The sequence below is a fragment of the Episyrphus balteatus genome, chromosome 1 (assembly GCF_945859705.1).
Source record: "Episyrphus balteatus chromosome 1, idEpiBalt1.1, whole genome shotgun sequence".
NCBI lineage: Eukaryota > Metazoa > Arthropoda > Insecta > Diptera > Syrphidae > Episyrphus > Episyrphus balteatus.
In genome coordinates, this window is record NC_079134.1 from 123,754,859 (window position 1) to 123,780,738 (window position 25,880).

General features: G+C 30.4%; 2 protein-coding genes across 4 annotated transcripts in view; one reads left to right on the forward strand and one right to left on the reverse strand.

Annotated features, from left to right (window-relative positions):
• LOC129907457 (UDP-N-acetylglucosamine--peptide N-acetylglucosaminyltransferase 110 kDa subunit) overlaps positions 1 to 21,854 on the reverse strand; it is a 150,243-nt gene extending 128,389 nt beyond the window's left edge. The window contains exons 1-5 of one of the 3 annotated variants that reach the window (XM_055983694.1): positions 20,987 to 21,854; positions 8,907 to 8,933; positions 5,996 to 6,206; positions 5,753 to 5,936; positions 3,716 to 3,784 (exon numbers count right to left, since the gene is read on the reverse strand). In XM_055983694.1, coding sequence (XP_055839669.1) covers positions 3,716 to 3,784; positions 5,753 to 5,936; positions 5,996 to 6,206; positions 8,907 to 8,933; positions 20,987 to 21,182 — 687 coding nt within the window. In that variant the 5' untranslated portion in view covers positions 21,183 to 21,854. Of the gene's footprint in view, positions 1 to 3,715; positions 3,785 to 5,752; positions 5,937 to 5,995; positions 6,207 to 8,906; positions 8,934 to 12,817; positions 13,174 to 20,986 lie in introns of those variants that run through there. The other 2 variants (XM_055983695.1, XM_055983696.1) reach the window with 2 other exon arrangements.
• Positions 21,855 to 24,344: 2,490 nt separating this feature from the next.
• LOC129907459 (nucleoside diphosphate kinase) lies at positions 24,345 to 25,465 on the forward strand. The gene is made up of 2 exons (XM_055983698.1): positions 24,345 to 24,608; positions 24,987 to 25,465. Exons 1-2 carry the CDS (start codon positions 24,384 to 24,386, stop codon positions 25,317 to 25,319), a joined length of 558 nt encoding a protein of 185 aa, XP_055839673.1. The 5' UTR covers positions 24,345 to 24,383; the 3' UTR covers positions 25,320 to 25,465.
• The last annotated feature ends 415 nt before the right edge of the window (positions 25,466 to 25,880 follow it).

Genomic DNA, 25,880 nt, shown 5'->3' on the forward strand with positions numbered 1-25,880 from the left:
ATCTACAATGAAGTGCATTGTAGTTTGTGTTGCTCAAGGTTCAACATTTGACTTCTTTCCTTGTAGCATTCTGAAATCAGACCAACGGACTGCAAATAAGTGTGCAATTCCATTTCGACATATCACATATACCTACAAGGAAATTCGTCGAAGCTCACATTCGGATACCCTAGACCACAGAAATTGGTGTTTGGGGTATCTGAATCAAAATATCGAACTTGGTGTAGGCTCACAAACTTTCAAGAAATATTTATGAAGATGGCTTAATTTATGAGGAAGTTTCCTCAATTTGTAGTAGCCTGTGAAGAATCTCGAGTCTCGACATTTATAAGCTGCTTCTTCTCAAATAGTTCTAGAATTTGTAACATTATTTGATGGAGTTCCAAAGCAATGACTTAAAGATCTTAAACGTATGCTGAGAGTATTATGTTTTCGTAATATTCGCTTTTTGTAGACTTTCGAAAATGGAAATTATGTTAATATTTAAATAAAATAAAACATAGATGTGAATGCCAATATAATTTCTTAAGCAAATAAAATGTATCAACTCGTAACAGAGCAGATAAAATACAATTATAAACGCTTATCAAACATTAAATTAACTTAATTAAAACAAAATTGATAAGAAAAATTTTATAAAAATTAAAATTTCCTTTTTCAAATAAATATTTTGATAAGCGTTTATAACCAAGCAATTAAAATGAAAATATAAACAAATAAAGAGGTGCACGCTTACGTAGAGAGAGAGAGAGAGAGAATTCTATTGTGGGCAACGTTGAAAGATCAGAGAAAGAGAAAAAAAAGTAATAGAGGAGCAAGTCTTCATCTGTAAAACCTGAGATCCTCAATTAAAATAAATTCTCTGATTTTGTTTTGAAACTATTATAAATTATATATTTTGTTTTAATGAAAATGATTTGAAATTGGATTGTTGATTGGTAGGAGGGGAATATTGTTTTGTATTTGTTTTTGGATTAGGATAATGATTCATTAGGAATTGGATTTCTTTGTAACTTGTTCTTTTGTTATTTTTTATTTTTTTTGTATCTTGTCGTCATCATGAAGCACTGTACTTTACCTGTTTGTTGAGTCAATCAGGCTATTGGTATTTGAAACACTATACCACACACTGTACTGATAGAGCCAGGAAGAATGTGAAGGACCCATTATCGTAGGAGAAGTTTATTTTCTATTCTATTACTTTTTTTTTATTATTTTGAATGTATTCCATGAAATTGTTTTTAGTTTTCTCTTCCAGTTGAAAAATAAAATAAAAAAAAGAGTTAGGAACAATTCAAAACTAGAAAAAGATTCTCTAGAACTGCAATAGTTTTAATTAATATTTTAAATCTTCAAGGTTTTTTTTTGTTTTATTTTACACAAGGAAGAGAATATAATATGTCTATACACAATAGTTCCCTTTTGAGTTTAATTTTCAACATCATTGCTATTTGAACACTGAATTTGGTGTGTGAATTATTTTTTATATGACGGAATCGAGAGTTACACTGAAATCGATTAGGTGAAAAATAAAAAAAAAATGTAAATTAGAAATGAACTTCTTGATTTAATGACATTTAATAGTTTGTTGTTTTTTTTTTATTTATTGTATTTTTTTTTAAATAATATGGTTTTTTTGTTTTTAAATTCAATATTTTGTGTATGTGTTTTTTCTCTCAACAATGTAAAAATATCATGCACTCAAAAATCTACAGCATAAGCATAAAAGAGTAATCAAAAAGCATAGGGAAATATTAAATAACAAAAATGTTTTTTAAGTATTTTTTTTTTTATTTTTAGGTATGTTTATATTATCAACAATTGTTTCTTATTTAAAAATAGAAAAAGTTTAAAAAAATAACACATTCCTACATATTACACTTAAGTTTTAAGAGGTTGTGGCAACCCCATCTGCGAGTCCACTTTTGCATTACCATTATCTTCAAATATTAAGGCCCAATTTATTCACACTAAGCCCTGATTTTTCAATCGTCAGTTAGACTATTAGAAGAATAAATGTCAGTATAAAAAAAACTTTTAGTCCTAGGAATAAGCTCTATCTGAGGTTTATCTGACTATTGAAAAATTGGCCCTTAGTCGTTTAAATTTATCTGGGCGATAAAAAAAAAGATTTTCACAGCGAATTATTTATACTCATTCGCAATCTACAATAATCATGACGCATTTTTCAAATTTGCGGATACAAGAATTCTGTGCATTCAACTTAATCGGATCCAGGAACCGTGAAAAATGATTTACCTTCCCAGGTAAATAAAAAAAAAAAGAAAAGATAAAATATCGTTCTGAACTCTCTTGTCGAGCATTGAAAGAGTTAACAGTAAAACAGTTATTTATCTGCCCAAATGTACTTCAACCGAAATTTACTGCAGATGATTGATTCGCACGAAGAGTATGCCTTCAAAAATGTATTAAATCTTAAAAAACAAAAATTTGCAGAAAACACTTCTAAATTAATGCTTGCTAGTTTTCTGGAAACCTTCTACTACTTCAACTTATTCTAAAACCATGGAAGGTTTTAAGATGATTATTAGCACAATTTATCTGTTTAATAGTTTAAATCTCCGAAATATTTTTCATGAATATATTGTCCACAGGACTTACTTTCAGCTTTGTTTGTACGGTTTGACTCGGTAGTGACTGTGGTAGTTGTGTGTTAATTTTTAAACTGCAAAAAAGTTCTCATACATATCTTTGAATTCATTTAAGTTTGTAATGAATGATGTTGTTGTTTTTATGAGATTTATTTAACAATATCAATAAAAATAACGTATTTATTATTTAAGTTTATAAGCAATTGAAAAAACATTTTTTTAAAACTATTAAAATTCATTTTGTTGATATTCTTAAATAAACTCCGCATATTTTGGAGTTGTTTAATATACAAAAAAAAACGCATAACCTAGCATCAGAGGCCATAAATTTATTTACGCATTTAAAGTTGCTTGAGTATTTAAAAAATATATCAATATAGAGATTTAAAAAAAAATTATAAAACTACGCAAATTTACGCCAAGGGTTAATCGGCAGATATAAAAAATGTCGAGGGGGTCCTACATTTATGCAGTTTGCATATTCTTCAACTGCAACATTCACTTTCTTCTTATGGTGTATCTAAATACTTTTTTTTTCTCAAAAACGACAATCGAAAATAAAACCTAATTGATAAAAATTGTTCCCATGAATAAATTATGAAAATATTTGTGAAAAATTAAATTGAAAATTGTTTCAATTTTTTGTTGAGAGGAAGAAGAATCATACTGAAAACGAAATAATTTTATTTGTTTAATTTTTATGAGCTTGTTCTCATAAAAAAAAAATAAATTTCTTTTAATATAAGAACAAAGCACCATTTGTGTATGATTTTGGTTAGAAAAAATAAGAAATTGATAAATAATATAAAACGATAATGTACTTAAATGAATTCAAAATGTTTTTTTTTTTTTTTTTTAATAAAATTTGACCAAGTCAAATATGAGCGATGAGAAATTTAATGCTTTGGAAGAGAATTATGATTGTTTCCCTATGCTTTTTCATTGAATAAATAAATTGATTAATAAAATACGCAAAAGCTTTACAACATTCACTCTGAAAAAAATAAATTAATATTTTGCGCGGATATGTGTGTTATAATAAATATTTTTTTTTATCACAGTTAATGGAATATGTTTTTGTTTTTTGGATAATTGACTCATACCTTTGCCTCTTCTAGTCTACCAAGTGCTTTTAATAAATTTCCTAAGTCACTGCGAACACAATACAAATCCTGAAAAAAAAGAAGAAAAGTTAGTCAAAATAATATGTATGTAATTAAATATTTTTAAGTGCAAGGAAAACTCTTAATACATAAATAAATAATAAATTCCTATTTAGCCATAATAATCCATTCTACTTGAACGATGATGCCCGAAATATCTGTTCTTCTTTGATGTTTTACCTATACCTATCAGGCAAACTGTAATGACAACACCACATTTTCAGAACGGAGAATTTTCTTGCTTTCAAAAAAACAAGTGGAAAATGAGATCAGCCTTAGATAAGATGAAAACGGTAGTTCAACTTTGATAATCCGAACAGAATCATAATGGGAGATATAACCTAGAAGTAGTGAAAGGCTTGTTCATTCAAGATCAACTACAACATCAGTTCTTCGAACTAAGAACCCATTTAAGTAGCTAAGCTCTACTTAAAGAAATTCAAGAAAATTCCGCATTGCATATACTCACAAATTTCTGCTCAAAAAGGCTAAGGACTTTACATTCATTAGAAGATACAGCGGCGGACATCGTTGGGATACGCCAGTATTTAAATCCAAAAAACGATGGACAACGTAGAAAAGGAAGGCCTTTAGGTAGTGGAAACAAGTGATGAAAAATCAAAAATGTCCAATAGCCTACAAAAGGCCCAAAACCAACAGAGAGAAGGTTCAGGAGAATAAAGTTGTGAAGAAGCTACACGAAGGAAGTATAAAGATAATTTTTGTGTTTCCTTGTCTTTTAAATGCATACTGTACTAGTTAAAAGGAATAGGAAGATAGGAAAGAACCATTGAACGATTTGAGTGACTTTTCTTTTATTTTAAAAAAACACAGTTTTTATGTGGGCTATGCATTTAGGTAAAAAAAATTTTAATTTTTTTTAAAAGATTTTCGAGAAAAAATCAAGGTTAGCTCCTTGCTGAAAATAAGTGCATTTTAAAAAATTTCCTCCAAATTCATCGAGTGAGACCCCAAAGGAAAGGTCTCTTACAGCCTTATTCATAACTTTAAACCAAAAGATTTTTGGAGGTCTGGCTGCTGAGTTATTCGCATCCAAATATTTTTTTTTAATTCAGAGGCAGATATCTACGGATCAAAGTCTTCAAACAATTTTTGGTTTACAGATTTGAGTTCATAGTGAATACGCTTATGCATTTAGGTAAAAGTCAAGGTCGTCGAAATAATGTCCGTTTAAAATTTTTTTTCCAAATTTATAGGGTGAAATATCAAAAGAAAGGTCTTTTAAAGCCTAATTCATAACTGAAGGCTTATTCACACTTATTCAGTATCTGAATGATAGGTGTATTATACCAATCAAGGTAGCTTCTATACTCACTACTAGCCTTACTCGGGTATTTGTTTGAACTTATTAAAGACTGGTTAAACTTTTTGGAAATAATGCAGTTAATCAGCCTGTTTTCTTTGTGTTTTGAATCCGTGCAAATATACAAATATTTTGCTACTTATAACTTCAAAGGGAACAGTTTGCTCTATTTGCAAACTACGACGGCTGTTTGTGAGCCCGTTAATTGTATTCAACGCCACTACAACTTGGAACTCAAATAAGAGTGATTCATAGATGAATGTGCAAGCTTGTGAGATCATCACACTACCAATGGAACAATTAAGACCTAGCCTAATCCACAACTTTAAAAGTTGTCTGACTATCTGCGGCTTCCTTAATAGCCAGTAGATCCGTATAAAACACACTGTCCAATATGAAAATTGTTCTTTAAAGTAAAATTTCCAGCTCAATTTAGTCCATAAAACTACACATAGAATCGATCAAAGAACTTTGACCGCACCTAGATACGAGGGCTAAAACCGAACGGAGGAATAAACTGTACTGCAATATATCGAGATCGACAACTGCTGTTATCGAAAAAAGACTAGTTCTCTACGTATTTATAAAATAAGTATTAAAGTAAGAGCTAATTTTCAATGCACTTCAAATATATCAATATTAAAATTACTCACTGGATTGTATTGTAACGCTGTGACATATGCTTGAACCGCAGATTCCATATCTCGTGCGGCAACTAAAGCAGCAGCCAAATTAATATAACCATCAATGAAGTCAGGCTTCAATCGTACAGCGCGGCGATAATTGTCAAGAGCTTCTTGAAGTTGTCCACGTTCTTTATAGACGTTACCGAGATTACTATAAAAATTACAAATTAATTAATTAAACAAATTAATATTTTAAATATTTTTAAATACCTATAAGCTTCAGCTAAAAGTGGATTTTGTTTTATGGCCAAAGTTGAAAATTGAGCTGATTTATCTAATCGTCGACATTGAAAATGTATGGACGAAAGTAGCAACAGAACTCCTGTATTAGTGCTGTCTTGTCTCCACAGTTGCATACAATGTTTTTCTGCATTCTCATAATCAACAGCTTGATATTCTCGGTGGGCCAGTTCTAGTAGACCTGATGGAAGATTTTTTTAAAATTAAAATGACAAATGTGTTTTATTTGAATGACAAAGAAATGATTTCAGATCAGAATTAAATTCTTATTATTACGTTTATTGTGTGGAGAAGTTTTTTTTACGCTGTATGGTGATTAGACTTAATTTTAAATAATTTCCTAAATAAATTATAATCTGTATGATATGTAAAGTGTAAGGCTTTTTTTTTTCCAAACACATTAATAAAAAAAAAAAAACTCTAGGTACTAACAATGTTACTATCATCAACTGGAATACTTAGAATTCGTCGATTATCATCTTTTATTAAATATAATATTTCTCATTAACACTTATTATTAAACATTTGTTTTTCAATAATAATTCACCTATTCACATATTTACATATTTCCTAAAAAACTCTAGAAACGTTAAAACCAACAAATTTTCCAGAATATTTTTCAATTTTGGCAACTTACAGAAAGAACGTCAAGATTATAAAACTGTATTAAAAGTGAAAACCGAGAATGAATAATTTTTGTAAATGAAAATATAAAATTAACATGAAACAAGAACTAGCGAGTCTTGTAACATAAATGGGACATTGAATCCACAAAATAATTTAATAGACATCAAAATCAATAACCCTGCCAAAACTGCACTCGAATAGATTAGATTTTAATGGTGTCAAAGTTTTTCAAACAAACAAACAAACATACAACTATACACAATTGAAACTTTTTTTAAACTCTAAACAACATGAAATAACAATCATGTCGAATACAATATCAAACATCTGCTCCCTAGTTTTCTCTTAAAAGTTTCTCTGACTCAACTTTACCATTATTTATTTTTAATTTGTAATAAATTATTTAAAACTTTTATATTACTTCTCAAGTGCAAGTTTTTCTTCATTGTTTTGTTATTTGATGTACATAACAATGTTATTTCTATGTTTTATTTTTTAATGTTATGTTAGAGCACTTGAAGAAACTAGCAAATAGCAAATAAAGTGAAAACAGAATTAAACGTTATCAAATATAAAATTGCGAGTAATTGCCCCTTATGAGGACTTTAAAAATATATTGAAAGGAAAACTGTTTCAAATAATTGAAATTAATTTTAATCCTTTGTTTCTCGCTGTTTACAGATAGAAACTTTAAATCTTATTTAATAAACTTTTTTTTAAACATTACAATAATAATTTTTCTCTTTCGGCAACATTCATGAAATAATAAACCTTGTTAAATTTTTTGTATTTTTTTTGTTTGTGAAAAAATAACAAAATTTAATGGAAGTTGGAAGAAAAAATATTCATAAATACAAATCTACAAAATAAGACCGACTTTTAAGACATAATTGTGATGGATCTTCGGTGAATTTTATATTTTTTTGGCTCCGTTATAAACACAGACAACAAAACCAACGCTGAAATCAAACTCTTGCAAAACGCTCTACTTTGATTTGACCAACAAAGTCCTCTCTCGAGCAACTAAGCAACAAGACTTTTTATTGAAAGTAGTGAACAAATTAGTGTTAGAAAGAAATTCGACATAGAGGTTGTTGATTGTATATACAATTTTTACTGGTTTCATTGTTATATAAAACCTTTTTACGGGATAAGTGCCCAAAGGCGTCGGCAGACCAACGTATTTGTCCCTCGTAGCAATGTTCAGAATGCAAAAATTCGCTACGAATACGAAAAATGTATCATCATAAGTCCCGAACGAAATCGGAAAATTATTCGGGCTTTTGGTGTGGTTAAAGCGTTCGACTGCTAATTCAATATGCTCTTCACACATGGGTTAAAATCCTATCCCCTTCGATTGCTTTTTTGAGTAATTTTATAAAAACCCTGTAACTGAATATAAAAGAAAATGCATTTATTTAAGTATAAAATGTCAAGGGCTGTTTGACATCAAGCAATATCATTTAAAAAAATAAATTAGTCAATAATACTCAAATATTTTTTGGAGTTTTCAAACAGTTTCTAATAATTTGTGTGAATCTAAATTAGTAGTCGTATTATACTATACTTTACTCTACTCCTAGTCTTGCAGTACGAAGCAAAAAAAAGACTTCATAAAATTAGAAAAATATTTTGACATTTAAATGGGTAAGATTCAATAATTTAGTTGACTGTACAGCAAGGCCAGGCCCAAATCATCAACTGCCGGTATACTAAGCAGAAAATATGGAATGCAACTCAAGACCCAGATAACTTGTACGGCACCTCATTAACCAAAGGATCAAGGCTCAGATCCAATATACGGACTGCCCTTTTATGTGTTTAAAATGGTATCTTCATTAGGGATAAACCCAGGACCATCAGGACCAGAGAAGAACGATTCATCACGATTGCGATTCGCGATTGGAGATGGATTTATAGCTCATGGAAACGGTGTGAGGCGATCATTTGTTGATACGATACTTAAATATTTAAGTTCAACGTAACCTTCTAATGTAGTGTTTTTCCACCGTATAAGCTGCAACATAATTGCTTATATTGAAATTATATGTTATAGTTTCGTATCAACAAATTAAGAATAAAGTAAGAAAGTACTCCAAATAACAAAACATTTTCACATTTCCTTTGTACATAAGAATTAATGCCATCTAGTTTGTAGTTCTTATCTGAAAGATAAAGTGATCAAAATTCACATTCAAATAAAACAAAAATGAATACATGAAATAGTTATCATGTCATATAATTATATACTTACGTGGTTGGAAGTACCGTTTTGACAAAACTGAAAGTAGTGCAAAACAAAACAATATAATTTTAATTATTTGCAAAGCAAAATAATAATAAATTATATTTATTTATTTAATTTTATTATTATATTAAATTGACAATATATTTAAGAGAATAATTAAAATTCATTTAATCAAAAGTAAATAAAGAAATTAAAACTTACGAAGATATTCGGCAAATTTTATTTTTTATCTGGAAGATCTTAAAAAAAGAGAATCTAAAGTTCGGCGATTGCAAAACTGCAGGTCAGATTATGACACTGATTATTTTGTATATACATAAAAGTCATTTTTGGTACGAGGTATTTATTATATTAGTGGAGAGTAGGAATATTATGAATGATTTAGTGTTAATAATAAATGAACTTACCCAAGTTTTTATATTTTGTTTTTTAAAACATATAAAGAGCTAAACTTATTTACCTTTTTTTTAAATAACTCTACTACAAAAAAAAATACTTTCTTTTTCTTCTCTTTAAATGTTTGTGTACATTATAAGATTCAAATTGAAAGACTTTGAACTTTTTTTAAATAAGCCAAAAACAAAATATGTGTCATATTGTTATGCACATTCATGCATATTTATGATTGGTAAAACTTTTTATTTTTAATTGCAATACTTACACACTTCTAAGAAATTACGCAAGATAATCATGCAAATTGAAAATATTGGATTCATTACCAAACAAAAATTGTGTTGATGCAATTTTACTTACAATTATTACGAAGTTCAAAATATATTGACCCCAAAATGCATCAAATGTGTAATTATTTCATGATTAAATGCTGTGTTAACAGCTTTATAACTAATGTGTTTTAATATCGTGTTCACTTTTTTTTTTTTTTTTTTTAAATAAATTAAAGGGTTATAAATAAGTTGTGGTTATAAATATAAACGACAACGGCTTATATCAAAATTAAATGTATGGAAAGTTCAGTCGAAAGTACTTGCAAATTTTGCAGGCCTCTGACTCTGCAAGTATCTCCTCCCGATTTTTGTTTTACCATAAATGTTGCTTGGTGTTTTTTTATAAGGAAGACAAAAATGATAACAACGTATACCATTAAATTTCGAAGCAATTTTTGGAGATATTTCATGCAGTTTTGTATTAATTTTTGTATTTATTCTAATAAGCCAAAAATTATACAACATTTTAGTAAAATCTGTGATTAGCATTAGAAAAAAAAAATATTGTACATATTTCCTTTAAAAACAATGAAATTGTTTCGATCATCCTGTGATAGCAGCATATCTAACTCGCCAGGGGTAACTAAAGATATATGTAATTGCACTGGTCAAACAGGTTTTTGCCACAAGAACCAAAATATACTTTTATAGGTTTTTGATGTGATGAACTCGAATCCGAAGTCAGAAAATTTGTATTGGAATCCATTTTTGAAATATTATCGTTAGAAAATGCCAAAAAACGTCATTTTGGCTGTTTTGGAGGTTATGTTTTTATGTGGGGTAATTTATTATGAATAAATTTGTAACAGTATCTATAAGAACTGGTTTTATTCTTCCAAAAACTGTTTAAAATTTAAAATTTTTCCGATATCTCTTTTACTGGCCGAGGTATTAAAAAATTAAGTAGCGTTCCGTTTTTTTTATAACAGTTATATTTCAAGAACGGAGGCTAATAGAATTTTTCTGATTTCGGATTCGAGTTCAGCAACCCAAAAACTTCTAGAAAAGTACATATATCTTGGTTCTTGTGGCAAACATTTTATGACATGTGACTTAAACTTTAGATTAAATTTAGTTTCTCTTTGGCATATCAACTGAAACTTAAGATTTCTCGAGCAATCAAAGAGATATCGGGAAAATTTAAACAGTTTTGGAAAGAAGAATATCTGTTCTTATAATCTCCGTTACGAATTTGTTTATAATGAACTGAACCACATAAAAACAGAAGCTCGAAAACAGCCAAAATGACGTTTTTTAGCATTTTATAACGGTAATATCTCAAATACGGAGGCCAATCAAATTTTTCTGACTTCAGATTCGAGCTCATCAAAAACCTCTAGAAAAGTATATCTTGGTTCTTGTGGCAAAAAAAAAAGTTCAATTTTGTTGACCAGTGTTATTTCTACGTAAATATTATGAAAATCTTTGGGCTGTCGAGCATTATGGAAGTGCTTGCATTATACTAATTGTGGGCCGATTAAAAATGATCTGGTCAGAGTTGTTCTGGTCACGAGGCCTACCAAAGTAATGCATGAAATTAGAAGAAAATTGAGGGTCACGAGTTGGAGTGTTGGAATGAGCATGAGGCATTTCAGGAACTGTGACATAAGAAGAATTTGGAATTTTTGAGTCATCTTTAAGATTGTTCAATGAAGGATGAATGCTCAGGAAATTTGCTTACCAAACTGCCAATTTGCTAAGTAGTTCCCGACATCACAATCGACAAGATAGGGAAGCGGTGACAAATTTGAAAAAAAAAGAGAAAAGCAATTTGGGGCAGACGAGACAGGTACTGATTAAGCTGATGTGACATACCATCACGAACGGGCATTGGATGGCCGTCTTAAAAAAAAATCAATGTATTTTTGTTCTGGGTAAAAGAAACACCAAAATAACATAGATCATAAAGCATAAAACTTTGTTTTAAAAAAGAGCGTCCTGAGTTTGACTTGAATAAACGACCATGTAAATTCACCAACATTATCCCCATATGGGCAGGGGGTAAGATAAAAACACAGGACATTATAGGAGCCGAGGAGCCCTTTGAAAAAAATATACGAGCGATTCCCCAGTTATGATATAGTACATTGTACAAGACGTCTTAAAAGTAATGCGTCAAACAGAATATCCTGAAAACTTGATAAAATTCAGTTTGTGTGAAATTTCATAAAACTCCTAATTTAAATTACGTAGAACATACTTTGTTTCCCCTGCTCATAATTTGTTTTTTTTTTACAACTTTTTTACTTAGAAATTAGTTAGTACATATTAGGGAAAAATAAATTTAGTACAACATTTTTTATTTCACAAGCTATTTGCCTACAAAACAATTACATAACAGTTCCAAGATTCAACAAAACCGAATTTCTTACTTATATTTCAGAGCACCACTTTGAAAAATAAATAAATGGATCCATTTTCGTTTATTTTTTTAAAAAACTAGCTGTATTATTTTAGTTCTCAACATGATATAGAAGTTGATCTTAAAAAAACTTATGTACGTATATGTTTGAATTTTCAAACCATAATCGTTATATCTTGCTTGTTTGTAAATTTCAAAATTTTAACGAAAACAAATCCAAATTATTGAATAATAGATTGTACCTACCCAAAAATGCATACCTCCTATACATATTAATGAAGTCAATTGGTGGTAAACAAAAAAAAAAAAAACATTTTTTTTTAAATAAATTGAAACTGACCAGTGGAAAATATTTCAATTGATAATCCGGTTAAACTCATCATCAGTAATCGTAAACAATATCATTTTAATAATCGGCTTACTATAGCATTTTGTTTAAACCTGAAACTATAAACAAAAGCTACGTCACCTTAAACAACAAATAATACCAAATAGCTAAAAATCCGAAAAGATACATACGTTAAACTATCTATTTTTATTTATTTTTTTTTTGTTTTAGTATCAAGGTCATTTAAATTCTTTTTTTACGATATTTATTTTTAACAAAAATCTAAATTCCTATTGCAACAATTTTAATCAGTAATTCTTTGTTAACATTTCGAAACTGATGACTTTGAAAAAAAAAAAAAAAACCAAAATACAATTTACATAAATTGTTATCATAAGCTTTTTTTCAAATTAACCACACAATAAAGTAACAAAAATTTATAATATAATAATTAACAGCCTTATTTACTTATTGATAAAATTAAATATAAATAATTACCTACATTGTTTTGAATTTCTTTCAATCAAAATTCTCCTTTTTTTGTATTTTTATTTTGTTAACAAATATTGTTATTCCTTTAAATATAATATCAGCACGTAAGAGATTGTACTCAACGCAGTAAACTTATTATTGTTTTTTTTTTTTGTTTCTGTCTCTTTTTTCTGATTAATCAAAAAACCACATGTGCTGTGTGCTGTGTCGAACAAACACGTTACTTGATTATCCTACTCATGCCATGCCCAAGTGCGAGTTTTTATTTTTATCATTTCTATCACCATATTACAATATAAATGAAGAGGAGCGACCGAACTCGTCATGTGTGAATACAAAAAAAAAAAAAAAAACAACGTAAGCAACCCCAAGTGCCCCAGTACCGCCCAGCACTAGCTCAGACCCACTGCCTGTATGGCAGTCATCATGTCTCTTTCGAACAATGCATTGTTTTCTACCTTTTTCTTCCTAGGTACTTCTGTCATGTGAATGTGGAATATCATCGTTCAGGGCCGTAACGATAAAATTATTCAAAGGGGAACAAAATTATTTTTTATGAATTTTGAATTTGCAAAGTAAAAAATTATACTTTTTAGCAGTTATAGATAGACAAGGCAATTGAAATTATGATACCAAAAGAAGTCTTAGTTATAAAAGTGATCAATTAAAGGCGTTTTAAACTAATTGGTTAGATTTTTTGTGTTAAAATAATTATTAAAGTTGCTTTTTTATAAATTCAAAATGTAAAATATTAAAAATATATAGATTGGTAAATTACGAGTCATACATTTTTTTGTGCAGCAATAAGATTTTGTTTTATTCGAACAATCTTATAATTTTAAAGGAGGTAAGGAGCAATATAAGACACCAAGTATCTTTGTTAAACAGTTTTTTCAGATAATTTTTTATTTTTTTTTTTTCATTAAATTTTCGGATAAGTTTGTTTTATAAGACTTCCAGGTATGACTCCGTTTGGGTTGCTAGTAAACTCGGAATTATTTTAGTTTGAAAGCAATTGTGTAGGATTGAACATTGCGTTACCTATCACTATGGACAGTTTGTTAGGGACTTAATATTTAGTCAAGCCGCGATTTACGACTCGTCTGTTGTGTTTTTTTGGGCGCAAGTAAAAGGTTTGCCCTGAGTATTTTTGCAAACAGGGATTTAAGGTCAACGGGATACATTTGTGTTTAGGTGGTTACCCTCATCCCTAAAAACGCGTAAAATTCAACGTCATGGGTGTTTTTGTAATCAGGAAGATATGGGCGTCAAGATCCAACTAATTTAAAGTGGTTACCCACACTAAATCAATTTTCAGAAAAATTATACTTTTGATAAACTTTTTCTCTGAAAAGGAAAAGATGCATGCTGGAAAACGATAGTTTTCGTCATTACCATCACTGGGACTTATAAGCTAGAGCTCTGAGCTCTCAGTCTATACATATCTACGTTTTTTTTTATTTTTTGAGCAAAACAAAACAAATAATTGTGTAATTTGTTTTTGTTTTTGGTTAAAGATGAGTGGGTAACTACTGAGTTGTAAAAAAAACTCGACTTTTGTTTAAAAAAAAAAAAAAACTATTAAAATCTTATAAACATGATCAATAAGCCAGCGATGGAGATCCCAGTGCATTTTGCAAGTAAAACATGGTTCCTTACTAATGTTCTCAAAGAAGAATGGGCATTTTGGACGTTAGGCGGCCATTTGAAATTGGTATCAAATGAAAGAAAAGAAAAATAGGAAATACTTTTACTATGGCCGTTTTGTTTTATTTAATTTATAATGTATGATATTGCAATATTTGTGTTGTTAATGCATCGTGCAATATGCGAAGGACAAATTGAATTATATTTTTATTTTAAGTATGATGTATGATGTTATGTCATTTTTTCAAAGACCGAATATCTTAATCTTGAATATACAAGCAATAGAAGTCAAAATATTGGCTTTAACAACATCGAGGTTTTCTTTGAAAGTTTTCAAACGATTCAAACTAACAAAAAATTGAAGGAAAAACTATCAAAAGAGTCTCGAAATTATAGTTTTTATTGTTTTTATCCAAGATAAAGATCTTCATTCTCAGGGAAAATGACATAGCATCATATTTTGCACTTAAAATATTCGTTAAAGTTATCTTATAACATTGAGACAATCTACATAAAGTGGTAAATGCATAAATGCATTTTATCCGTTTGTGAAGTACTTCAGAAGGACAAAACTTCTGCGCAATGTTACATACACTAAATTGCATCAAAAAATAAAAAATTTATTCCTGGCCGTATTACGTCCTAGTTCCATACAAATTTGTCTATTCTCCTTTGTTAGCCATTTTTGTTAAGATCCAAGATGAGCGGAGAACGCACATAGGAGTATTTTCATCAAAAAACCTGGCCAAAATTATTTTTCGTGGTTTTTGTTTTTATTTCAAGAAAATACAATATAAACCTAGTTTTTGTTATTTTAATTTTTCATCAAATTTGATCAATGGCCTACTTCCGCCTGTCAAATCCTCAAATTTTTTCCCCATGCCTGTTACACAATTCTCAGTTTCTTTTATCTCTACCTTAACCTTAATTAAGACCAACCAAAATAAAATACACAAATGACATCAGTAAATTTAGTTTAAAAATAAAAAAAAAAAAACATTGCATAAAGTACGGAGTATTTTCTATCAGAAAGTGAAAAAGTAATTGACCCTCAGTTCTCTAAAGAGCACCTAAGAGCACCCAATTTTTGTTACATTGTGTTAAAGAATATATAAATTAACTCATAAGTTTCAATTCATCGCAGAATAACGGGGTATACTAAAACAAAATCATTAAAGTTCAAATAATAACTTAACAAAAATATCAAGTTTTAAGATAAGCCCGAATTAAAATAGAAAAAACCATCTAACATTTCCAAAACTTTATTAATATCGTGAATAAATAACTGAAGAAGAATTCTCCATTTAATTTTGTTTAGATTTCTATCACAACTAGGGTTCCCAACCGTACTATAATTATATAGTATTGTACTATATTTGGCTTTTACGTACTATATATGTAGATACTGTTAAAGTAATATATAGTACGCAAAAATACTACATTTGAATGGGGTGAACGAAATCAATAGATAACAAAAATATTCCTTAGATTGATTGCACTTTAATGCTTTATATTGTCCATGTATCTGAATTCGCCTAAACCTAACCTACTAAGGCCGTGTGTGTCGATTGACTTAGTTAAAATTTTAGCCTGCTCTACAGGAGGATACATTTTAACCTATTTTATTCACCACGCTGTGTCAACATTTAACCTAGGTTAAAATAGTAACTTCAATTTTAACGCAATTGGAACACCTCCTAAGTGTTTTTTTAAGATATCATTCCTATATTATATTTCTGCTACAGAGGCGTTCACAAAAAGAATTTATTCAATCAAAACGGCGAAAATTGAAATTGAAATATTGAAACCTTATGATAATTTTTTGTCTACAAAAAGTATAATACCTACAAGAAGTGCAAGAAAAAATACAGGTTTTATAAACATTAATATGCAACAACTTAAACAAAAAATTCTTCTTCTTTATTTTCTTATAAATACTATATTTTTTTGGAAAGTACTATAGTTTTTTACAGTTTTTCCTCAAAATACTATAATCGGCCCCGAAAATGTTGGGAACCCTAATCACATCACTTCAATATTGAATAACTCTTACCAAAGTACCTCACATTGAAATAAAAATGAGGTAGGTGTAACAGTTAACTTTAAACACATTTTTTAAAAAGACACGATCGAAAAACAAAACAAAATTAATGCAGCATACTGACTCATGTATATTTTGTACCCACTTTGCCAAACTTTTTGGTGTCAATATTTTATTTTCAAATACTCCTATGTGGAACATTTCGATAAGAAAATAGGGTAGGATAAAATAAGAGGTAGAGAGTTGGGGAAAAAAGTAGTTGAAAACATAAGATATTAAGGGCGATTTTGTTCACTATTGCTCAACTTGAAGCAAACTCTCAAGTTGACAAACTTGAGAGTTGACTTTAACTCGAGGGTTAAAACAAAAGTTCAGAATCTATTTTGTTCACTGTTTTTTTTCTTAACTCTCGAGTTTGAAAAACAAAAGTTGGCCAACTTCCAGTTTCAAAAATATCCCTGGGATATTTGTGACAACTAATACAAAATCTGTCAACTTTAACCCCTTGTAGCCCCATGTGACATTTCTGTAACAAACCGAAAAAGATCGCGCAAAAGCTGTGAAAAACATATTTTTATACTTTTAAAGCTTCTTACATAATCTTTAAAAATTGCTTTATCGAAATAATGCGCCATATTTCTAATAAATAGCACCAATAGTTTTTAATTGGCAGTTAATGTATGTAGAAAGTTTGGCTTTTTTGGAAAACAAGCAAATTTATGTAAAAACTACGAAATTCAGAAAAAATATTTTTCGTGCATAAACTAACGGGGTTTTATTTTTGGATTTTAGGAATGCGCCTAAAAATAAATATTAGATAGCTTTTTGTTTGAATTTTTGCATTTATATACAAAAATAAATTATTTAAAGTTTTTTTTTTACTGCATAAATTTCGAAATAACTAAGCAAATAATGAATTTATTGAATTTTTAAAAAATACGTGTTTTATTATAGCTAAAGCCCTTTCGATTGACATTAATAATTTTAAAATTTACAATGTTGGGTTACAAGGGGTTAAGTCTGAAATGCAAACAAAATGTCAAAGGAGATGGGGCAAAATTATATGGGACTTGGGCCATGAGCGTACATTAATGAGATTAGTCTCGAATTGAAGCTGGAGCTTAGTATATTCAATATGTGAAGTTTTTTTTTAAATCGAAAGTCAGGGTCCTGAGATATGAGGCTCCAAAGTTCGTTCTGATAACCATTTTCTGCCCCTTTTATATGCAAATATCATTAGAACTATAAGAGCTATATGTATGTTTTTGATGTCAAATGAAAGGCTGTTTTTGTGCCTTTTTAACAATATATAACACATATTACACATAAAAAAGAAACGGCGAAAAAATAAAGAAAAAGTAAAATATTAATGAAAAAGAGAGTAATCCTGAACAAGTTTAAGGTTGACCTGAAAAAACGACAAAAACCAAGGATGAGGCTTTGTTCCTGAAAGCCTCTGCAATAATAATCCGCTTTTACCAAAATCGGATTAGATATTTTTTCGAGATATCCCCGTAAAAGGGTTTTTTTATGTGAAAAATTCATACCAAAGCAAGGCACGAGTACGATAACTTAGGCGCCGAGAATTGACAACGGCTATTTGTAGAGGTCTTCAATACAAATATTTTTTATTACGGGAGAGGGGGGTCAATGTCCCTCCCTTTAGGCGGGAGGGGCAATTTTCAAAAGAAATACTTGAAATCATAAAAAAATTATTAAAAAACAACGGCAACACTTACAGCTATCAATGATACTTTTTTCAAAAGCTAGAGCTATACACTCGATTTTAATTTTTAAATCAAGACATTTCAATCAATCGTTTTTGAAATAATCGATTTCAAAATCAACATTTGGGAAAAATAAGATTAAAAAAATACATTGGATACTATTTTTGTCAAGTTTTTCAATGAGAAATTGATTGATGAGTAAATTGTCTCAATAATTTCCTAATCAAACACTGAAAACCATATCTTCTTATGCTTTCTAGTTTTTGAGAAAATTGTAAAATAAGAAAACTTTTTTTCAAATCCTTCAGTGGATTAAGTTTTTGGGGACTATTCTCTGCACCATCAGGGCTCTCCTGCGGTGAGCGTACAATGGGAATCTAGTTTTTTTTTTTTAAGAAGAACAAAGCTCTTTACTGACTCTATGTATGAATATCGATCTTTTCTGATTTTTGATAATGGTAAACAGACAAGAAAATAAAAATCTGATTCAGTTTTTCTATTTTTCATTTTTCTCAAAAACTAGAAGCAAGGCATAAGAAGATATGGTTTTCAGTGTTTGATTAGGAAATTATTGAGACAATTTACTCATCAATCAATTTCTCATTGAAAAACTTGACAAAAATAGTATCCAATGTATTTTTTTAATCTTATTTTTCCCAAATGTTGATTTTGAAATCGATTATTTCAAAAACGATTGATTGAAATGTCTTGATTTAAAAATTAAAATCGAGTGTATAGCTCTAGCTTTTGAAAAAAGTATCATTGATAGCTGTAAGTGTTGCCGTTGTTTTTTAATAATTTTTTTATGATTTCAAGTATTTCTTTTGAAAATTGCCCCTCCCGCCTAAAGGGAGGGACATTGACCCCCCTCTCCCGTAATAAAAAATATTTGTATTGAAGACCTCTACAAATAGCCGTTGTCAATTCTCGGCGCCTAAGTTATCGTACTCGTGCCTTGCTTTGGTATGAATTTTTCACATAAAAAAACCCTTTTACGGGGATATCTCGAAAAAATATCTAATCCGATTTTGGTAAAAGCGGATTATTATTGCAGAGGCTTTCAGGAACAAAGCCTCATCCTTGGTTTTTGTCGTTTTTTCAGGTCAACCTTAAACTTGTTCAGGATTACTCTCTTTTTCATTAATATTTTACTTTTTCTTTATTTTTTCGCCGTTTCTTTTTTATGTGTAATATGTGTTATATATTGTTAAAAAGGCACAAAAACAGCCTTTCATTTGACATCAAAAACATACATATAGCTCTTATAGTTCTAATGATATTTGCATATAAAAGGGGCAGAAAATGGTTATCAGAACGAACTTTGGAGCCTCATATCTCAGGACCCTGACTTTCGATTTAAAAAAAAACTTCACATATTGAATATACTAAGCTCCAGCTTCAATTCGAGACTAGTCTCATTAATGTACGCTCATGGCCCAAAAACGCCCCATCTCCTTTGAATAAATAATAAATAATAAATAATTTCATGAATTAAATCGTTTTTTTTTTTCTAAGAAAAATGATTATATACAAATCAATTTGTTTTCAATTGTTTGTGTGTGTATCTGCAGTTGGAAAATATTCAGAACCTTAATATAAAATGCAACAATCAGTAATTTGTGTAAACGAAAGTGGATTATGTATAAGTATTTGTCTTTTGATAATATGTGAAATCTTCTTATAAATTATATTATACTTCAGTCCAATTTGCTATTAATAAATATTATTCGGAGAATTTTGGCTCAATTTAATTTTTTCTCAATAAATAAAATAAAAAACATGATATTTTCATCCAAACTCTCAAGTTTGCTTACTTAACTTCTACAATTTCCGGAAGTTAAGAAAACTGAAAGTTAATAAACTCTCGAGTTGAAAATCGAAAGTTAGAAACGTCAACTTTCAGTGAACAAAAGCAAATTGGGAAGTTGAAGATAAAAATCCTCAAGTTATGTTCAACTTCGAGTGAACAAAATGGCCCTAAGTTCCGAGAACGTAGATTGCTTGCGATGAACGTGTTCAGGTCGTCGGATGTGGGGATCTTGCAACCGAAACTTAACCTCGCCTTTAATCAAAAACATTCATTAATAAGAGGATTTTGTTGCAGTGAGGCCCTATTTTCTCTACCATAGAAATCTTTTGTCATTTTTTTAATCCTCTTAAGAGACAATTTCAGATTCGGTTATTTAAAGGAAAGTTTCTGATATTTCTCAAAACATAACAGGTTTGCTATAGCTCTGGTATCACCTTGAAATGTAGTGCTCACTAGAGTGAACATAAAATACACAGAAGCTCCTACCTATTTGTTTGAAGCAATCAATTGCAATTCTCTAATCAGCCCTCCCCTCTTTAGCTACGAACCTGATCATTTTCACTTCATTACAAACTGACTATTTTATTCCACAAAAACAACAGAGACAATCAAGAGTAAAAACCTACCCAATACCGACGAATAATACCCCAAATTCTGAAAATGTATTTTGCAACAAAATTTTGCACAAAACATGTGTTTTTTTCTATTATGTGTATACCTTTTTTAAATTGTGTTAAAGGGACTATGAAAATTAATTGCGTAGGTATAACCTTGAACTTCTCCACACAATTAAAAAAAAAAAATTGAAAAATTGATAAAACTTTCCATTGTTAATAATATTTTTTTCTTTTTTGCCAAACAAAAAAACCTTTCATAACAATTTACTTAGTTTTTTTTTTGACAAAATTTATTAAAAACAGAAATGAAACAAATTTTGGAACAAAAATTACGTACCGACTGAAGACAATGGCTGATTGTCATTCAATTTGGCTGAACTTGCATTATTGGCGGCGGCTGCTGCTGCTGCAGCTACGGCAGCCTGCTGTTGTTGTTGCTGCTGAAGGAGCTGCTGAGTTTGCTGAGATTGCTGCTGCTGTTGTTGCTGCTGCTGTTGGGCATGGTTAAGATTATGCTGTTGTTGGGATTGCATTTTTGAAATCCTTTTTTTTTTTAACTTTTAAAAAAAAAAAATTTCTGCTATGTGACCTTTATTGTTCACAAATTGAGCGAGGAAATCAAGATGATTGAGTGAAAAGTTTTTTTTGGGAGAGAAAATCGATGTCTTCTAACGCGTCAAAAATTTTTGATGTAAGTGGTTTAGTGTAGTTGTGGTGGTGGTTTTTTTTTCTACTTTACTTCTTTCTCTAGTCACACTCTACAACAAAAAAGTCAATGAATGGAAAATTACGAAACATCTATCCACCATTATTGGTCAATATTTGATAGCTTCCTTATGTTTTTTTTTTTTTTTTTTTTCTTGAAAATTATTTATAATTATTCAAATGAATGTTATTTTTATTAAATTTAATAATTTTTCTCCCGGTGCAGCTTTTGTATTCTAGAAATTCTTCTTCACTTTATTGTTTTTTTTTTTTCACTTGGAAAAAAAATAACACTTTTTTCTTTGTGGTGCGCGTTTAAAAAGCGGTTTAGATTTGTGTTATTTTACAATTGAATATATAGTTTTTATTTAATATTAATTGCATGAAGAATAGAATTATAAATTTTACTTTGTTATGTATTTTAGCTTTTAGGTAAATTTTTTTTTAAGTTTTGACCGGAATTGAAAATTTGCAGTTCAACCTTGTCCGAAGGAAGAAATTCAATAATACAATAAAATGTCGAATGCGTAAAAAGAAAAGGTGAACAAAAAATGAAAACGTATGTGTCGTCTCACTCTGTTAAATTAAATGTGTATGGCAGGGTTGTTACACAGATAGGTTGATGCGGGATACTGCGGTAGCGATGACCATAAATGCAGAAACAGAATCTCGCTTTGCCGTCGATTTTGACAACAACTGTCAAAAGTTCAACCATACAAAATCTGTGTAACCTCTCACAATAGGGGGGTTCACATTGACTAACTTACCGGACAGACCAGCCGCCATTTGGTCTGATCTGATGCTGTTTTGATAATATGTGAACACCCATCCGACAGCCTGTCCGGTTTGCCGGATGGTTTTCAAAAAATTTTGATTTTCTTGGTGGTCGGACGGACATGTTAGTCAATTAAACGACATGTCTGTCCGCAGACAGTGATAATCCATTCTCTCTTATTTGAGAGCAGAATAGGGTAAAGATACATTAAAAATAAGCTGAAAAATGGGTTTTGATGAAAATTGTCTGATGAGTGTGAACGAAAAATATAATTCGGCCATCAGGCCAAATGACAATCGGTCTGTCCGGTAAGTTGGTCAATGTGAACCCCCCTAATGAAAGCAGAAACACAATCACGCTTTTCCGCCGATTTTGACAACTGCCAAAAGTTCAACCATACGAAATCTGTGTAACCTCTCACAATGAAAGCAGAAACACAATCAAGCTTTGCCGTCGATTTTGACAACTGCCAAAAGTTCAACCATACGAAATCTATGTAAGACAGCTATTACATAATAATTTTAAAAGTATATAATTTTTTTGCCACACCCAGGAATCGAACTTCGTATCTGCTTGGTGGTAGTCCACCACTCTACCCACTCGGCCATCCTAGTATATTCATTAATGAAATCAAAAACTTAATCAGTTCAAATAGCAAAAAAAATGTCCGAGCTAAATTATTCAATGTCAAAACCAAAAAGTGTCCGAGCTTGATTATTTAATATCAAAACCAAAAATCAAATACAAAACTTGGTAATTTCTGTAAAGCTTCTATAAATTCATTAAACAGGCTAATAAGAAAAACAAGTTTTTTTCGTTTAAGTTTCTTTAATAGTATTTAAACAACTTATTAGAAGTTGTTAAACAAGTCCGAACTTCTATAAGCAGTTAAATTCTGAAGCAAGCTCAATACAAGCTGTATACAAAGTAGAACCTACGAGATTTCAATTTATAGAAGCTGTTGTGCTAGTTGGGCCCAACTAACATTTCAGCTTCGGTTAAGGTATTACAAAAGCTACATTTCAGCTTCTTTTAAACTTTAGTAAGGTTGTTGGGCATGGAAAAAGGAGAACATTATACAAGTTTGACCCTCTAAAAGGATCTTAAACGAAGCTTTACCGAAGCTCTACACAAACCTTGAGATTTGACAGATTCGGAAGAGCTTGTATAGCTCTTTAATACATGTCTTATCGAAATTAAAAAAACAACTACAAAAACAAAAAAGAATTCTTTTTTAACTGGTTTTAAATCATGAATTTTATCTTTTGATCTGATATTATATATAACATTCCATTATTTTTTAGTATATCTATTAATAATAATTTTAAAAGTATATAATTTTTTTAACACACCCAGGAATCGAACTTCGTATCTTCTTGGTCGTAGTCCACCACTCTACTCACTCGGCCATCCTAGTATATTCATTAATGAAATCAAAAACTTAATCAGTTCAAATAGCAAAAAAATGTCCGAGCTAAATTATTCAATGTCAAAACCAAAAAGTGTCCGAGCTAGATTATTTAATATCAAAACCAAAAATCAAATACAAAACTTCGTAATTTCTGTAAAGCTTCTATAAACTCATTAAACAGGCTAATAAGAAAAACAAGCTTTCTTCGTTTAAGTTTCTTTAATAGTATTTAAACAACTTATTAGAAGTTGTTAAACAAGTCCGAACTTCTATAAGCAGTTAAATTCTGAAGCAAGCTCAATACAAGCTGTATACAAAGTAGAACCTGCGAGATTTCAATTTATAGAAGCTGTTGTGCTAGTTGGGAGTTGCGTTTATCATTTTCAATGGAACGCGGCCTTAAGGCTTGGCCACACCGGAGGGTACGCGGTAGAGGTACAGGTAACGGTACGGGTATTTGTATGGAAAAAATTCCAAACTGACACATCAACGTTCGGGTGTGGAATTTTTTTAATACAAATATCGTTGCCGCTACCCGTACCGCTACCGCGTACCCTCCGGTGTGGCCAAGCCTTTATAACTCATTATACAATCGCGTTACGTTACGTTAAAAAAAGTTTAATCTTCGAACACTGCCCCTTGCTAATCTTATCTTTCGTTTTATCTGACATTTATCTTTTTTCTTAATTATTTTCTTAATTTATTTTGCCCGTCCTTGACAATCTACCGGCTCCTTCTACTAGCACCATTAATTTAATTAAATAGTTTTCTTTCTTGCACACGCATAAATCCCAACCTAACCGACACCGCAAATACTGCAACAACACTACTTCACCGTTCTAAATGACGTATTTGAAACAGAGCAGCCAACACCGACGTAGCAACGGCATTTTGATGATAGCTTCAATTTTGGCATTCTTCTCGTTATTCTCAACAGCGATGGCAGCAAACAAGGAACGTACTTTTATTATGGTCAAGCCCGATGCCGTCCAACGTGGACTCGTCGGCAAGATCATCGAGCGTTTCGAACAGAAAGGCTTCAAATTGGTCGCCATGAAATTCATGTGGGTATGTATTCAATAAAGAAAATTTTTTCATCATCTTCCTTTTTTTTTTCTTGTGACAAAAATCAATTTTCCAACCCAAACCACCTCTTCTTCGTCGCCATTTTTACTAATCATTTGCCCCCCTGATAGCTTTTGTATGAAGTTTAAGGGGTGAAGGGCATTTCAAGTTGATATTAAATTTGTTTAAATAAAACTGTAATTAGTTGCATAATTCTAAAATAATATAAGTTTAAAGTAAAATCGATAAAGATTGACACTTTTTTGTTGGGAAAATGATGTTACCACGTGAGATTATTCATAACCTCAAAAAAATGCAATATCCTGTGACATGTCAAACACGTCATTAATTTCACTTTTATCTTGCTCTCGTTTTTCGCAGGCTTCCAAGGACTTGTTGGAGAAACACTACTCCGACTTATCTGCTCGTCCATTCTTCCCCGGTTTGGTTAATTACATGAGCTCCGGCCCAGTAGTTCCAATGGTGTGGGAAGGTTTGAATGTCGTCAAGACCGGTCGCCAAATGTTGGGTGCCACCAACCCAGCTGACTCCCTGCCAGGTACAATTCGTGGTGATTTCTGCATCCAAGTTGGACGCAACATTCTCCATGGTTCCGATGCTGTTGAATCGGCTAACAAGGAAATCGCTTTGTGGTTCAATGAGAAAGAATTGGTCTCATGGACTCCAGCTGCCGAGAACTGGGTCTACGAATAAGAAGTTGATCTTTAAAAATTCGTCATACTTTTGTTTCTTAGTATTAAAAAAAAAAAATAATTAAACAATCGTCAAGCATTTCCAACTTTTTAAGTTAAAAAACGAGAAAAACACGTCAAATAAATAAAAAAAAAGTTAACCGAAAATTCATTCTGTTGTTGTTTTTTTGTATGATTTGGTTTCTTATCTTTAAGGGTAGAATAAGCTTTTTTGTTTGTGATTCCTATTTTGCAAGCTGGTTTGATTGTTATGCAAGAATTGTTCTTTGTCTTTGGAACTTCCAGTTATCTTTATTAGCAGTTTCACATAACAGGTTATAAATTGGTTACTATTGCATTGTGCAACACAAATTGGATTTGTTTCTGCATTTATGAGTTAGAAAAGGTCACCTTGTACGGAAACGTAACTGTTGGGATATATACTGCAGTTATTTCGTCTGTGGAAAGCACAATAAATAATTCTAGCTCCATAGAATTTGTTAAAGACTTGGAACAATTTTGCCATCTGTAGACGATTTGTTGATAAGATTTAGGAGCAATCTACTTACCTATTAGTTTGGAT